Source organism: Spodoptera frugiperda, chromosome 11 (assembly GCF_023101765.2).
Source record: "Spodoptera frugiperda isolate SF20-4 chromosome 11, AGI-APGP_CSIRO_Sfru_2.0, whole genome shotgun sequence".
In the NCBI taxonomy this organism is placed as follows: domain Eukaryota; kingdom Metazoa; phylum Arthropoda; class Insecta; order Lepidoptera; family Noctuidae; genus Spodoptera; species Spodoptera frugiperda.
This window is the reverse complement of record NC_064222.1, coordinates 4,028,675-4,045,511: the sequence shown is the minus strand read 5'-3', so window position 1 is coordinate 4,045,511 and position 16,837 is coordinate 4,028,675. Positions and strand designations below refer to the sequence as shown.

At 37.5% G+C, this 16,837-nt stretch overlaps 2 protein-coding genes across 2 annotated transcripts in view; one reads left to right on the top strand and one right to left on the bottom strand.

Moving 5' to 3' along the window:
* Positions 1–14,687, top strand: part of LOC118274520 (rabankyrin-5) — a 45,233-nt gene extending 30,546 nt beyond the window's left edge. Inside the window, exons 6-21 of the mRNA XM_035592038.2 lie at positions 2,495–2,721; positions 2,912–3,055; positions 3,275–3,644; positions 3,739–3,923; positions 4,076–4,263; positions 4,602–4,755; positions 5,198–5,360; positions 5,777–5,853; positions 6,225–6,393; positions 6,891–7,127; positions 7,354–7,571; positions 7,922–8,121; positions 12,377–12,489; positions 12,600–12,722; positions 12,799–12,923; positions 13,030–14,687. Coding sequence (XP_035447931.2) covers positions 2,495–2,721; positions 2,912–3,055; positions 3,275–3,644; positions 3,739–3,923; positions 4,076–4,263; positions 4,602–4,755; positions 5,198–5,360; positions 5,777–5,853; positions 6,225–6,393; positions 6,891–7,127; positions 7,354–7,571; positions 7,922–8,121; positions 12,377–12,489; positions 12,600–12,722; positions 12,799–12,923; positions 13,030–13,159 — 2,823 coding nt within the window. The 3' untranslated portion in view covers positions 13,160–14,687. The remainder of the gene's footprint in view (positions 1–2,494; positions 2,722–2,911; positions 3,056–3,274; positions 3,645–3,738; positions 3,924–4,075; positions 4,264–4,601; positions 4,756–5,197; positions 5,361–5,776; positions 5,854–6,224; positions 6,394–6,890; positions 7,128–7,353; positions 7,572–7,921; positions 8,122–12,376; positions 12,490–12,599; positions 12,723–12,798; positions 12,924–13,029) is intronic.
* Positions 14,688–14,749: 62 nt separating this feature from the next.
* On the bottom strand, positions 14,750–16,567 carry LOC118274527 (cytochrome b-c1 complex subunit 6, mitochondrial). Its single transcript, XM_035592050.2, has 3 exons — positions 16,486–16,567; positions 16,285–16,373; positions 14,750–15,117 (listed from the first exon to the last, which is right to left on the bottom strand). Exons 2-3 carry the CDS (start codon positions 16,366–16,368, stop codon positions 14,944–14,946), a joined length of 258 nt encoding a protein of 85 aa, XP_035447943.1. The 5' UTR covers positions 16,369–16,373; positions 16,486–16,567; the 3' UTR covers positions 14,750–14,943.
* Between the last annotated feature and the right edge of the window lie 270 nt (positions 16,568–16,837).

Here is a 16,837-nt window from a genome sequence, read left to right as displayed (position 1 = left end):
ATGTAAAAAAATAATATGCAAGTATCGGTGTTATTTTTGAAATCAATAATTCGTATTTAGCTATTAGGTATCTGCGATAATACCTACCATTTATTTAATAATATTAAAGGATGAGTTGGAAATAAAATTGAGACAAACAGGTTAAGTAGTGAAGCTAACCAGTTTTCGTATGACAAATTCGACCATAATAAACAGATTGAAGGCAAATGGGTTTAAGTTAAACTAATCCAACTCATAATATAAGACACCGAGAAATAAAGATGATGTGTTAAACAAAACAGCACTTGAAAAAGTAACAATAATTGAATAGTAAATAAATCCCACTGAATCAGATGCTATGCTGACGGAATGCACGCTGACACGACACGCTATTAGATCATTACACTAAGCGAAGCCATCCGGCCGGCATTGACAATCGACCAATTGACTCGTGAACCGTCCGTAATACCATCACTGCACTCCTATCCCCCAAGAGACATGGCAATAGGAGATAGAAGAAGAATATAGAAGTTAAATCTTTAAACGTTAACATTAGAAAGCAAATTACTCTATTTTGTAAGAAATTCACTTTATCCAATTTCGAGTTTCCACAAATAAGCGTTTCATTTTGATTGTGCTTGTGAATTCTTGTCATGATCGCAAGCTATCTATTTGCTTTGAGTAACAGTCTTACAGAGGATTCTTTCCATAGCCTTATCATGGCTTGGCTTTGTAATGATAGTTGATGTCACATTGATAACGCGTATAATAAATGGGTGATGGTGGGTTTACTGAGGTGATCTAGCAAGATTTAGTCCTTGTGGAGGAAAAACATAGTATAGTAGTAATATTTGTGCTTCCCTTTTTATCTGACCAAGGAAAGAGTAACTTTACTTGGTTTATTAGTTAAACCCCTTGAAAGATTTCTCGGTATTTCCACATCATGTAATGCTTTCCGAATAATTTTGGTAGTTGTGAAGAAGTAATTGTTTTGTATGGACACTTCACTGGTATTTCCGATGATGCGGTCGATCCTAAAGATAACGACCCACGTTCGCTGTCCATAGACGCTCTTTGAATGTAATTACATTGAGTGGGTTTATTTATTTTGCGATAAAAAAGCAAATATACATGTAATTATTATATATCAAACTAAAATAAAATTAGACTTTTAAGTAATTTGTGAATATAAATGCCTTTAAAATAAAACTTAATTACACTGTTCACATCAAGCTTCGGCGAAGTTGGAAACAATTGAAAACGTCGCTTAAGTTTTGGTAGTCATTGACTATAACAATACAATAGTGTGGGAAAATCTGCTAACTGCTGCTTCATTTTCCATTCATGATACGGCAATTCTCGTCTCTAATGTATTCATCGCGACATTTGCAAACAAATTCGGTTTTACATTGACAATGACAGATTGTTACATAAAACAGTATTATTAAAAAATATGTATGCTTCTGGACACAAATATTTTCGGAACGTCTTATCCGTCTACAACAAACTTCATTGGTATCTTGATATGCGATCGGACAATAATGACATTTAAAAAATAAAGTCTATCAATATTGGTCATCACAGATAGTTAAGTTATTAACTTTTTCGCCAGTTTCAAGTATTTGATCCTTTTTATTAGGCGCGTGTTAAATTTTCAGCCTACTCTGTACTCATTACAGAATCGAACGTTGTACAATGTAACGAATTGGCACGGGTTATGTAACCGTGAAAGTGTATTGTAATTCATCAAGTTATATTAACGCGTGGATATGTGCCGCGCATCACTAGCGAGCCACACTCGTCGTATTATAATTCTGCTCCTCGCATGTGAAGGTTGGCTCAGATTCTGATTCGTTGGAAGGTGAAGGCCTCACAGTGAGCGGATTAAGGATTTAGTGCACAGGTGTTCAGCTGCACCAGTCTGTTACTTATTTACTGCTTTGCATACATTATGTTTTGTATTACCAGCACACAGTTATACCGGTGGCTATAGGCCAATAATATTAAACTGACTCACTATTTACAGCTAATAGTTCATTAATATTTTGAATAATAAATGACACATGAAGTACAGATTTCCTGGATTTGGTCTCATTAATAAAAACATTGTTTTCCTTGTTACATAAAATTGAATCACAGCAATTGTTACTCTTAATTGAATACGAGTCATAATCCATACATATGTAGGTATCTACAGTTAATAATACTGTTTGTCCTAGTGAATCATATATGTATTGTCCTGATCCTACACCCGCTGGCTTCGTGGCCCGACTGCAGCTTACAAATTAGTAATGATGACAATTCATTTAGATGCTTCCGCTACGTGATTGTTTTCCTTCGCCGTTTGTTACTTAACACGTTAAATCATAGTTATAGGTCGATGTTACAGAATGTTCTAGAAATAGAGTGGTATCATAATAATATGTTAGGAATAATTTTATTCCCTTTTCACCTCGGGTCTTATATTGATTCAGACGCCATCAATTTTCTTACAAATAAAATGCTGTTGTTACAGTTAACAGACATAGTGAATGCTATGTCGGCGCGCGGCGAACTGCCTCTAGAGCTGGCGCTCCGAGGGCGGAGTTCCTCGATAGCCACGACATTGCTGCAGCACTGCGCGGACGCCGACGCGAGGGGCCCGCGCGGCCGTACCCTGCTGCACCGCGCCGTCGACTCCAGAGACGCCTTCTCCGCCAAGTTCCTCGTCGATAATGGCGCTGACCCTAATCTAACCACCAAGTTAGTGGCTGGCATTTAATTTCTCTTGTACTTAGAATAAGCGCTGTCACATACTTGTGATCTGCTTTAAATAAACTTGTCATCATAACTTAATGTGCATTCAAGTTTATGACAGCTATAGATGCACACTGCCTATTAACTACGTGATTGATATCGAGTATGATTTCATCTTACGTTTTTCTCTGTTCAGAGAAGAGGGTGACACTGCGCTACATTTGATAGCATCACTCACGTCCACCTCGTGTGATGAGGAAACCATGGAGCAGATGGCTGAGATCGCTGAAGTGATGGTACAAAAAGGAGCTGATATCAACAGACAAAATAGAAAGGGATAGTAAGTACCGTGCAAACGTATTCTTCTTTATGGCCTTCCAGACAATCTCCCGCATGCGTTGCGCGTACATCAATTACGCGCATATTTAGTGAACGTGCCACATATACCTTGAGTAATGGTCGCCCTTTTTGAACTTGATTTAATGTCCTTCGACCAAATCGGTTTGAATAGTAGCCCTTATATCAACTTAAGTGTTGTAAACTAACAACTCTGTTACAGCACTCCCCTCCACCAAGCAGTGATAGCTAGAAACCAAAGGATATTCGACATACTTCTCAAGCAGCCGACGTTAGATACCAATTTACGGACTTTGAGTGACGAGCATCCACCTCTGTACTACGCTCTAGTGGACGACAGGCGAGCGTCGATATCCTCCAGCGAGACTTTAGTAATGAATGGGTCCAACCCCTTCGATACGCCGGTGACGAACAAAAACGCCTTCACCGAAGACCCTGTTGAAGGCAAGACAGAGAGTGTGGTAGAAAGAGGGTTCGCTGCCAAACTGCTGGAGAAAGGTTGTCAGCCGAACCCGCTGTATTCGGGGGCTGGAGACAGTCTATTACACATTCTTGCTCAAGGATGGTTCGAGGTAAGCCAGAATCTATCTTAACTAGATGTTTCATAACGAAGTGCTACTACATATTCTTAGAGCGATTTATATACAAATGGATTATTGTTGCAAGGAATCAGCAGTGTTCCTGGTGTCGCACCTGAACGGCGAGCTGAACCACAGTAACGAGGCAGGCATGAGTGCGCTACACGCGGCCTGTGCCAACGGACTCGCACGACTCACTGCCGCTCTGCTGGAACACGGCGCCAGACCTAACTTGCAGACGGCGTATGGGGAGCAAGAAGACACTGTTTATAGGTAACATTGTAATCTTTGTGTAACTCTCATGAGATATATGAAATTAACAATCATTACGGCTTGCTCATGTAATTGGTTTACAAGGTAATCAATTACTTACACATAAGTAAAGGACGACGTGATAATTCATTTCATTGTAAACTTGTCTCTAGACAAACGCCACTGCATCTGGCAGTATTGAACAACCACGAAGGCGCAGTACTGGCCATCATAGAACACAAGAAGCTGATAGAGAAGGGCGACATGCCCGCCACAGACCGCAGCAACACCAGCCTTACTCCCAACCTCAATTTGAAGAACTCCGAGGGTGACACGCCAGTCAGCTTGGCGCTCACTGAAGGTAATTTTGCTGATACGTAGGAACTATTACTTGTCTTTTTACTGACCTTTTGATCTGTCTTCTCTTAGTTGATGTGGTGAGATAGTTAGGTAGTATTTAATTCGGATGAAATAATATTTATTACCCAACGGACAATAAAGATGAAATAATTTACTATTCATCCTGCTTTTAATTTTCTTTAAAATTCGTGACTTAAATACGAATTATTGTGTGAAATATTCACACTAACCTCACCAAGCCACAAAATACACCACGTGCAGGAAGTCCTATGACTAAACTTTATATCAATAGAAATAATGTATGTAATTTGTAATCAAACTGTAATATCGATGTTTCAGGTCACAAAAACTTAGTGGCGCCGTTGATAGAGGGCGGTGCGGACCCTAACATTAGGAATGGCAAAGGATTCACATTGTTACACCAAGCTATCGTGGAAGAGGACTCTAGGACGGCCATATACCTGCTCGACCATGGAGCTGATATGAATGCACTGTAAGTGTAGTACAACATTCTAAGTTGATTAATACAAAATGTAATATAGTATTACTACTCACTGTTTATAAAAAAGAAATTGTTTGGAAACTTTGTAATTATTTCTTAAAAAAAAAACTAGTTCGAAAGTAAACTAAGAGCACTCCATGACTTAGTTTTAACCATGGGGAAATGTATATTGTTCTTTAGGTCCACTAAGTCGACAAAAGTATTTTTGGGGCAAGTATACGGGGCGGGAGATGTAGTATTTTTGACCGCAAATCAATAAATAAGTAGTGTGTATCAGGGCGGTCATTTGGTCTTCTATGTGCTTTGGTATATTCTCTTCTTCCGGTCAAATAAGCACCCCACCTCGCTCCAGCCGTTTTCTTTAGGTGATATGCGACCTAAGATAAGCAAAACAAAATGAGCTCTTATGTAATGTCTATACGGTTTGTATCAGCACGGAGGCAGGCGAGACTCCCCTGCAGCTGGCGATCCACTGCCGGCTGGGGCTGGTGGTGGAGGCGCTGTGCGTGCGCGGCGTGGACATGAGCCGCCTCGACGCCAACGGAGTGCCGCCGCTGTGGGCCGCGCTCGACTCCGGACAGGAGGAGGTCGCTAGCGTAAGTACTGTGTCTAATTGTTCATTACTCTAGGTAAAACTCGAGAAGAAATTTAGCAGATGAGAAAGTATGGAAATGTCTGATGTTATACGTGCGCAAAGCTGTGTGCACGATTAGTGTAAACTGATACTCTTAACATGTAACAGAAAAAAAAATTATATCCCAATGCCAACAACAGATTCATACATTAATAACAGTGATCACTGCAGTCCCTGAAACAAGTTGAACGGGTCAACTTGTTTTAACAAGTCAAATATTTTGGATAGATGATACAAATAAATTAATAATGGTTTTATTTTAAATCAAAGGTGACTTTTATAAAAGTCTGGTTGATGCCTTTTGTATTGGAGATTCTAAAATGCAGTAGGTATATGAATTAATTTGCAAAGATTTCTAAATTATTTGTTATGGTTTAGATCCTGGTCAGAAATGGCGCGGACGCAGACTGTTGGGGACCTGGGCCTGACGGCTGCATACAGACTTTGTTACACAAGTAAGATCCTATCATTATAATGAACTGCGACAGTCGCTAAGCTATGTTTATTCCTTTTGAGCTACCTGTACTAGTGTATCGGATAATGCTAATAAGAATGCGTATCCTGTAGTGAAATTATTCTATAAAAATAACGATTTTTGTTCATTAAAGGGGTTACCTTAGAGACGTAGCCAGTTACGTTATAAGTCCCTTGTGAACAAAACTCAATAATACTTTGTCCGACTCGGGTGAATGCTAAACCCCTCGATACAACCTACAAGGCAGCATCTCTAATTAATACAACGAAACTTTATTGCAAACCCCAAGAAGCATTCTATGTAAAAAAAATATATAAATTTATCTAAGATCCTACTGATTTATTTGAACAGGGCAATAGACGAGAACAAGGAGTCGCTGGCGATGTTCCTGATCCGGTCCGGCTGCGACGTGGAGTCCCCGCGCCGCCTCGGCCCGTCCGGCGAGGGCGCCGAGGTCGCCAACGAGAAACATTCCCCGCTGCATCTCTGTTGTACCTGGGGACTTACTGACGTTATACAGGTATACCATCACTGTGTATATTCTACATCTACGTCCTTTCTGCTTGATAATATTTACAAATCACGAATGTCAATTTTAATTCCTAAATATACAGGTGTCCCTGAAATTGACGTCCAATAGACACCAGATGATCGACAAGGTTCCCAACGATTATTAGAAAAATATTTAAAAATATCTAGGTCCTACGGTTTTAAATTACAGTGACTTATGTTTTATCCACGAAAAAGTACACCCTGTGCCAGTCTTTTGACTCTGCCGATCATTTGGTGCCTATTGGACGTCGACTTCAGGGACATCCTGTACATACCCTAAGTACAATCCTAGACACACCATTACCGAGAATTTTCTTAGCACTTAAACAACGACTCTAGTAACGATGTAGGCCAAGATTTTAGTGCAATTCACGTCATACACACGTCATATGCCTAATTATCTACCAACATTCAACATTGCCAATATATTAAATCCTTACTCAATAAGCGTACTTTTATCTACAGACCCTCTTAGAACACGGTGCAAACATAAACTCTAAGGACGCGGAAGGCAAGACGCCCCTCCACATAGCGATAGAGAACCAGCACGCCGGTATCATCACGCTACTGCTGTCACAACCGGGCATCGAACTGTCCGCGAGGGATAACAAGGGAGTGTCGCCCTTCGCAGCCGCGCTCACAGCTAGAAACAACAAGGCAGCTCAAGCTATATTGGAGAAGAATCCTTCAGCTGCTGAACAGGTGAGTTACTTGAGAAACTTTCGTGTAGGGTTTTGCTTCCAATGCTGTAGTTATACAGAGAAATATACCATCCTAGTTTTTTCTTCTTCCGCGTTCCCAGGGTAAAAACTAAAAAGTACCCCATGTATTTTTCCAGACTAAACATTAAAATCTGTTTGCTAGTTTTTGTAAAAGACATTTCCTAATTTGATTGTGTATATTTTTCTGAAATTGTTATTTTCCTTAGGTGGACAAGAAAGGGCGTAACTTCCTGCACGTGGCGATCCAGACGTGCGACGTGGAGAGCGTGATGTTCCTGCTGTCGGTGGAGGTGGACGTGAACTCGCGCGTGCAGGACGCCACGCTGGCGCCGCCGCTACACCTCGCCGCCGCTACCGGGCACGAGGTGCTGCTCCGGAGTCTGTTGCTGGCCGGGGCCAGGCCCAACGACAGGGACGCACACAAGTATGATACTTTGTTTCTCTTTTGATAAGTACGGTTTTTATGGATTCAATGTACTTTAGCTTAAAGTTCGAAAGTAGTCTCAATCACTACATTTTTGTCTGTTTGTCTGTATGCTTAAATCTTTAAAATTACGCAACGGATTTTGATGACGGTTTTTTGTAATAGGTAGAGTTATTCAAGAGGAAGCTTTATATGTATACTACAGGCATAATATATCACCAATGCACCCATGCGAAGCTGGGGCGGGTCGCTAGTAGATTATAAGTCACAGATAGACACTCAATTACTCCTCAAGCGTTTAACTTACTACTTGGGATACATGTAAAAATGAATGTTTGTCCGTCGTGCAGACGCACGGCGCTGCACGTGGCGGCGGGCGCGGGGCACGAGTCCATCGTGTCTGCGCTGGTGTCGGGCGGCGCGGAGTGGGCCGCCGTGGACGCGGCCGGGGACAACGCGCTGCACGTCGCCGCCCGCGACGGACACGCCGCCGCCGCGCGCGCCTTGCTCGCCGACACCGACATCGATGCCGCCGCTACCAACCTCAAGGGTATGCTCATTCATTGCCATCTACAGCCGGAATAATACTACTGCTGAATAAAAACCTCTTCCTCTTTATGTTAAAAGACGATTTAAGAAAAGTTTGCTATAACCCCACTTAAGGACGCGTTCTCATAATTGACAGGTATCGAATCGCATCACTACATTGACACGACTCTCGACAATACACACATACGCACGGATAGCTGCGGAAATTATGACAAAATGAACTTGATACTTTGAAAGTTTGAATATTTTCTTACTTTCTTTTTTAATATTTTTATTTTGTTTAGTGCGTGCGTAGACTCAAATGTTTTGTGTTATCTGTTGTTCAATTCCGTTCAGTGCCGAATTTGGGCTCGGATTATTCGATTGGTGTCATTTTCATAGTTTTCGGAAAGTAAGCGTTCGAAATCAAAAATCAAATGGTGCCAACGCAAAACTAACTTTTTACATGCTTTTATTTAGTTTCATATGTAAAGAATGTATATATGTGTGTTTGTTAGTTTGTATGTTTCTATGTAACCAACCTCTTCCAACTCGATTTTTACCCATTTTAAACGGACCGATTTCGTTCAAACTTTGTAGACTTATCAAGGACCGGTGGCAAATTAATACCTCGTAGAAATTAATCAAGGGTCAGGAATCCCTGACGTGGACACTTAACAGCCCAGATGAACCTGAAGAGATATGAATATACTATCTTAAGAAAAGTTGTTCAGCGTGATGAGCACATTTTAGCGCCATACGAAAATCGAGGATGTAGAATCTCTGACATGGACTCCAGCCCAGCCGAACCTGAAGAGATTTGAATATACTTTCAAGAAAAGATATTTAGCGTGATGAGCACTTTTTCGCCATATCTTTTATACTAATTATTCTCATAACAATACTAAATTTTCCGCCTACTGTTAGTATTAATATTAAAATTATTTTGTTCGGTTCATCACAAAAACATGTTTTTAAGTTTTTTTAATCTACAATGTGATAGGGGTGGAACTTCTAACCCGTTAAGGCTGAGTACTACATCTAATTTTATCGACAAAAAAAATAATATGGGGGTTGAACCCCTAATTGAAAATATTGAAAAATTGTGATTTTTTCGGTAAAAATAATTCACAAATGATTTTTTTCTCACCAAAACATTATCAAACATTTGAAAAAAGTAATGAATTAGTTAGCCAAGGTTATTAGCTACCGTTTGTCGTTTTTTTTTTGTTTCTACGACGCATACAACCTTTGATATAAAAAAAGTAAAAATATTAAAATTGCCATAATTTTAAGGGGGAGGGGATTCGACCCCTTCGACCCCCGACTTTTGTCGATAAAATTAGATGTAGAACTCAGCCCGGGTTAGAAGTCTCACCCCTATCACATTGTATATTTTATTATGGTTTTATATCAATGGTTTTCGGGGTCGCCAAGATAAAAAAAAACAATTATGGTAACGAACGTGACAAGACCTGGGTGGAACAAACAAAGAAAATACATAAAATAAATTAAACATCAATTCTTTATTTTCACGATATTTGTTTGAATATGCGAGGAATGAGCCCGTAAATTCATATTTCTTGCCTGTCTTGGGTCAATTAATTCCGGAAGAAGACAATTTTTATAAAATCGAATGATTCACTCCGTATTCGATATTAGCGACCCCAAAAACCACAACAATGACACTCATGTCGAAAAATTACAATGCCAGAATCTCTATAGAGCTTTGTCCCACCAAAAAAATATAGTGTACAGACATGCCAAATGTAGCATTCTATTGCTGCTCTATTAGTGATAACTAAAAACATGATTAAAAGCCTTTAGATCTTGCGGTTTCTATATGAATCTTAGTACAAAATATTACATTTAGGTTAGGTTAATTGCAGTTATAATGGTAGAAATAATTAAATTACAATGCTATCATAGGGTGTTTAGCTATGAAAGGAAGGAATGTCATCACTCATCACCAATATCACCTTTAGTAATCCTACTTTAATTCATAATCATAACGAAACAACAATGTAAACAGAACAGACAGAGCGAATGTCAAATAATGACTTTTTGGACATAATGACACACGCACGCCAATGAGGTTTCGTTACATCTAATCACTAACGTTCAAACACGAAATCATAATTATAATATGCATTCATTATAATATATATTATAAAAAAAAATTAACTAGCAGTATGTATTAAAACCAAATTCATATTAAAATTCGTACACATTACATTAATAAATCTTTTTTTTTATTGAATTACTCGTTTTGTTCCTTGTGCAAGCGTACTAAGAAACGCAGAGGGTCGCGATAAATACAGGAAATAGGCCTTGGGTTTTTAAAATTCTTTTTATTTCCTAATTTTTATAAGCAAGTTTATCAGAATAATAATTAAGTAACCAAGGGTCTTATTTTCATTGCATAATTTGATTAATTTACATTTTTTGTACATTGATGAAATTAAGTGGGGCAGGATCTGGCATGGTCATTTATATATTTATGTCGGCGCCATCTTGAACTTAGATTTTCACTTTATATTCGTTATAAGCGACCCCAAAAACCATGAAAATGACACCCATGATGGAAAGTTGGCAAATCTAGTCGGCGCCATCTTGGATTTTGATTTTGACTCCATATACGCTATAAGCGACCCCAAAAACCATGAAAATGACACCCATGTTGGAAAGTTGGCAAATCTTGTCGGCGCCATCTTGGATTTTGATTTTGACTCCATATTCGTAATAAGCGACCCCAAAAGCCATGAAAATGACACCCATGATGGAAAGTTGGCAAATCTAGTCGGCGCCATCTTGGATTTTGATTTTGACTCCATATTCGCTATAAGCGACCCCAAAAACCATGAAAATGACACCCATGTTGGAAAGTTGGCAAATCTTGTCGGCGCCATCTTGGATTTTGATTTTGACTCCATATTCGTTATAAGCGACCCCAAAAACCATGAAAATGACACCCATGATGGAAAGTTGGCAAATCCAGTCGGCGCCATCTTGGATTTTGATTTTGACTCCATATTCGCTATAAGCGACCCCAAAAACCATGAAAATGACACCCATGATGGAAAGTTGGCAAATCTTGTCGGCGCCATCTTGGATTTTGATTTTGACTCCATATTCGTTATAAGCGACCCCAAAAACCATGAAAATGACACCCATGATGGAAAGTTGGCAAATCTAGTCGGCGCCATCTTGGATTTTGATTTTGACTCCATATTCGCTATAAGCGACTCCAAAAACCATGAAAATGACACCCATGATGGAAAGTTGGCAAATCTTGTCGGCGCCATCTTGGATTTTGATTTAACCTCATGTTCAAAATAATATAACGAAACATTCTATATTCAGTAAAGTGTTGCTCGTACAGAATGTGTAAAAAAAAACATACAAACAGCCGAACATAGTACCTCCTCCTTTTTGTGAAGTCGGTAAAAATATCAAGATTGGTTTGTGAAGTATAATATCAAATATTTTGTACTCGTACAGCGATCTTTTTCAAGGCCATTTTTTGTAACAGGCGACGCAGCGTCCACCCACGACAGCGCTCGAGCGCAGACTGAAATTTCATTTGACATTTTCTATCCAATAAATCTAAATAGTAAACAAATAAAATAACCCTTATTGCTACGCTTTAAAGTTGATGTCTGACAGCAAAATAGGAGAAAAAATTAAACGGGAACTTTTATTTATTTCCGAGACAATTTGAAATATTTTCGTAATTTTTTCCCATAGTATAATTTTTGATTATGTCTGCTTCCCGGGATATTTTTTGAGATTCAGAATTATGCGTGTAGTAGCAGTAAAATGTTCCTAAACTCAACCCTTTTTTGTCAATTTTGTGTGAAGAGGTAAAGAAAAATCGTGTTTGCAATAATAAAATATAACTTTTTTCACATTACAAATCAACATTTTGGAGATAAAGAAGTGATCTATCTATTGTAATTGTTAGTTATGTTCAGTTAAGTTTCTTTTGGTCGTAATATGTACTGAAAAATAGCTTATTTACGTCAGATTTGAGAACGCGTCCTTAACAGGCTTGGAAATTGTCATTCAATTCTCGAAACTTTGGAATCAATCCGACGGACTTGGAGATTGTCATTCAGTTCTCGAAATTTTGGAATCACTCGATAGGCGATCTCAATTTTAGAATGAGTTACGAATTCTTACTTACTATTTTATAGTCTGCCAGTAGTTTGGCTCGCGTGCTAAATGAAAATGACGTTTTCGAATAAACAATAATTTACCCTGAATTATCTCTTCAGGAAGAAATCCATTACACGAGTTGTGCTGGTGTAAAAAAGACAACGCGGCGACAATCTGCGAAATATTCCTAGAATTCATGCCTGACTACCCGATCAACAGGACTGACTTACAGGTATGTTACTATTGTCGCACTTTCATGTCGTTAGAGACACTAAACGAACGCTGGTCAATAGAATTGTTACAAAATATGTACTTGTATGTTAACGATATGTTATTTTTCAGGGTAACACTCCACTTCTTTTAGCATACATGAATGGTCAGGGCGCGATGTGCCGAGTTTTAGTGCGAGCTGGCGCATGTCTAGCTCAAGAGAATAAAGACGGAATATCTATTTTTAATTATCAAGTAAGTGGCACATAATATTAGTAAAAACGTAATACCGTAATAGCAGAATAAGCTACATATATGTTATATTGTTCAGGTGGCTACGAAACAGTTACTGCATCGCCTTCTAGACGTGTTGCCAGCCGAGGCGCCCTGGGCGGAGAGCGATCTGTGCCAGGAGTGCGGCACTAAGTTCACACTCACCATGAGGAAACACCACTGGTATGATATAATACACAGCTAATGTTCTTTAAAATTGTTCATCTATCTCTTCCGAAAAATATCTAAACCCAACTTGACTTCTAATAATATGTTGTGTTTCCCCCAGTCGTCACTGCGGCCGCATGCTCTGCAACAAGTGTTCCAGTCAAGACGTACCGATCCTCAAGTTCGGTATGAACAAACCTCAGCGAGTCTGCGAGATCTGCTTCAACGTGCTGCAGGTCGGCGCGAGTTAGTGACTGGAGCTTACGGCAGCCGAACATTTCGTACAGCGTTTGTACGCTGATCCGATCTCTATTCCTCCCCTCGACTTACTAGCGCGTGTCCATTGGCCACATCTCATATCGAGAACATATGTACTCAATGTAACACGTGCGAACACGTCGGCTACGCCGGCGCAACCGGGCTCTACAAGAACCCACATCATACACAATCAGCGGTATATAGTACTCTTCAATCTACTTAGTCATCTGACTAGATAAGGATTTTGTAAATTTTATTGCAATAAAATATAAGTAATATTCCAGTGACTAGAACAATAGCTCTTATATCGTTAGTCTACAGAGGCTAGACCATTTCTCCTTGCTTCTTATAGTTGGTAACTTGTATAATTTCCCAGTATAAATCTTAATATGTAACTGTATGTGTATATTTACATAATGCCTACGCCTTTTGACTCGATAATGACATTTAACATAAGTCACAGACAGCGTGATTTCTTGTCTGTTAAGGGTTAGATAGCAATATGTCATTTTGTACTAAAGCATTGATACAAAGTTCAATGCGATTTAGTTAAGCTTGTAAGGTCACAGTTAAAGTTTGGAGTATACTATTTAATGCCTAGAATGTAATTTTTACAAGCCAAGAGCGCGTCCATTAGGTGATAATATAACGAGATCATAAAATTGCTTATACTAGTGCCTCTACACTTATTACACGACACATGTTTAGGCTTCTTTTACTAAATTATACCAAAGTTTTCTATGCTTTCGTTTCCAACATGTCTAGCTTTAAAATATAATTATAATATTGGTTTATATTATATTGTTAAATATTATTGTTCAAATTTTATAATCTATATCACACATGAGATTTTTGGTTATTTATTTAAGAAATATAATTATCTATCAGAAAATCAATTTTCAGAAAATAAAATACTACGTACGTCGCAGTCGCTGTTTCGTGACTAGCACGATGTTAATTCGTTCCGTATACGTGTGATCATTATAAACTTACGATCTTGTTCATAAACACAAAACTTTAAACCAACTTTAGTTTAGTCATAGAATATTTTAGTTGTCATTGTTAATTCCAATGTAACTGACAAAATATTCTGCAACTAATGGGATTATTGATTGTTTATGAGTAGGATGGTTTTACTTTATAAAAACGTAAGCATTTCATACTTTTTAAAGTCAATTTTAATTACTTTAGCTGTAGGGATTTTATAGAAACTGAAATGTATTCTTTTATTGCATAGAATAAGATAAGTACGTAATATACATTTACATTTTGTAAAGGTCATATTTGATAATATTTGGCATTTGTATTGACATTCCGATTATTGTGCACAGGTTTATGGAAATACACTCTGTATAAATGTTATTAAAATACTTTTTTATTTTATTGAGTGCCATTTTACTTGTGATGTTCCAAAACTAAAATTCTTATTGAGATTTATTTTTTTATTGCGTTTTTACGAAATTATTATTTCTTGTTCAAAATTTTATATTTGCATTAATAAAAATTATATATAATTATGCAGCACGCTTTTTATTGCTTATAGTAGAAAACAAATACTTGGCATGCTAAATAAAAGGCAAGTATTAACGGCAATTATTTATTTACAAATAAACAATAAACTTTATCTCTGCGATCTCCACACTTGGTACATAAATAAACTGCTAAAACTACATCTACCCTTTGTACCAAAGTATACTATGACAGCACATAATAATTATGTTATGTAACATAAGAATGGTAGTTTGGGTGGCAGTCAGGGTAGGAAATTAAAATTAATTTACTTTAGCCTTTTGAAGAGGTCTTTTGTCACACAGTGATCTAGGACATGCAGATAGTCGATCAGTTCCTCCTCACAAGTCTCTGTGGTCTGGGAGCGGGAGTTGACACGGTCATTGCACTCCTGGTACTTTGACCACAGGTTCTGTGCATCAGACTTCTGTGCGCACACCTCCTGTAATGACAAAAAACATGTTAATATATACTTGCAAAACCATTGCACTATTCTAAATGAGATTATTCTATTGTTACTAAAAATTGTTCTATTATTATATTACATGTTTGATTTGATGAATGTATGATGTTAACATTTACAGTGTAAAAATGTAGCTAACTTACATTTATTAACACTGATATTTTAAAGGTACATAATATAGCAACAGCTAACCAAATTACATACTAGCAGTAACAACTTGAAATGAAAATAAAGAAAAAATAAACCTTGTCTTTTTATACAATAAAAAGGTTTCTTGGAAACATATGCAGTTTCTAAAAAAAGGAAAAAAGAAATATTAGATGTCTGAGAGGAAATTGATAGATATAGCGTTGGAATTTAATGAAGATAAACAGTAGAAAAAAGATTGATTATGTTTTGAACCTAAACCATTGAAGAAAAATTCTCCACTAATTTAGGCCATATTGTCAGTGCAGGTGATGTGTGTTAAAGATGTCACATATTATTAAAATCACTCATGACGCAACCCTTCACAACTGCCATGGGGCGATAAGAAGTGCCATTTTTTACTATGTATTATGTATCCAGACTCAGGTGCAAAATAACAGATGGACAGCTGATATCCTGTGTTTTAGTATGGATTTAATTTTCCCACATTGAAAAACATGTCTTGATATAAAATCAAACTGTTGCGTTGGGTTAGTGGGTTTATAAATGCCTATGTACTCTAGAATTAAAGACTTTATCCAGTTCACAATTTAATATAGTCTGTGGTGTTTCCATAATCAGTAGAACCTAGATTTCATCTAATGATTAACTAAAATAGTGTAATTAGAGTATTTTAGGATTATTTTCCACAAATTAACCACAATAAATAAAATGGTCACATCAATGTGACAATGATCTTGTGCATTTGGTGTATGCTCTAATATTTTAGTGGATGATTAAAGGTCACATTAGTGTGTATCTATAACCCATGTTATTGTCTAGAATAGGACCACACCATGGCTATGATAAAAACTAAAAAAAAATAATATAGGCTATTTAGGTTTAGGTTTGGTTATTTTACAAAACGAGGTTGTTATTAATTTGGAGAAGAAATTTAACATTGCTAGTTTGATGTATCTTGCGATAATTGTAAGCAACTATGGTTTAATAAAATAGTACCCTTAGCTGAGTCTGGGGATCAACCATTTCTTCTTCCTCAGCCTCCTCGGCCTTGACTACAGGGATGATTTTTTTCTCGGACATCTTGCCTGGAAATGAAATTCACTATATGTCACAACTTTTAACTGATAATATTTTCGAACTTTTAACGACAGATCACTAATTTCTAGTCAAGAAATGTTACTTTTCACAAAATTTTACCTAAATCGATGATGCAACGACCGATAGCAAGTAAGCAATGTTGCTATGTACAAAAAAAGCCTCTAACCAAACGCGATTACACAGAATATAAAATATTTTTAACATTACATATTTCATTTTTTATTTAATTTAAAAAGAGACAGTTAAAATATATTTTCATTCTCTTATTAAATCACATCTAATATTAAATAAATTACGATTGTTATATCGTAATTTGCTGATTATTCGACACATGATTCGGTTTTTCTCAAAAGAATCTAAAAGGCCTTGTTACCAATATTAATTGAATATGGCAATATCAAAGTTTAAAAAAATACGACAATGACATTATGCAAGGTAACAACCTAACAGT

Bases quoted from the DNA above. Each gene is read 5' to 3' on its own strand.
- LOC118274527 (XM_035592050.2), bottom strand. From the start codon at position 16,368: ATGTCCGAGAAAAAAATCATCCCTGTAGTCAAGGCCGAGGAGGCTGAG. The intron at 15,118-16,284 runs GTACTATTTTAT...TTGTCATTACAG, and splicing joins ATCCCCAGACTCAGCTAAGG to GAGGTGTGCGCACAGAAGTC.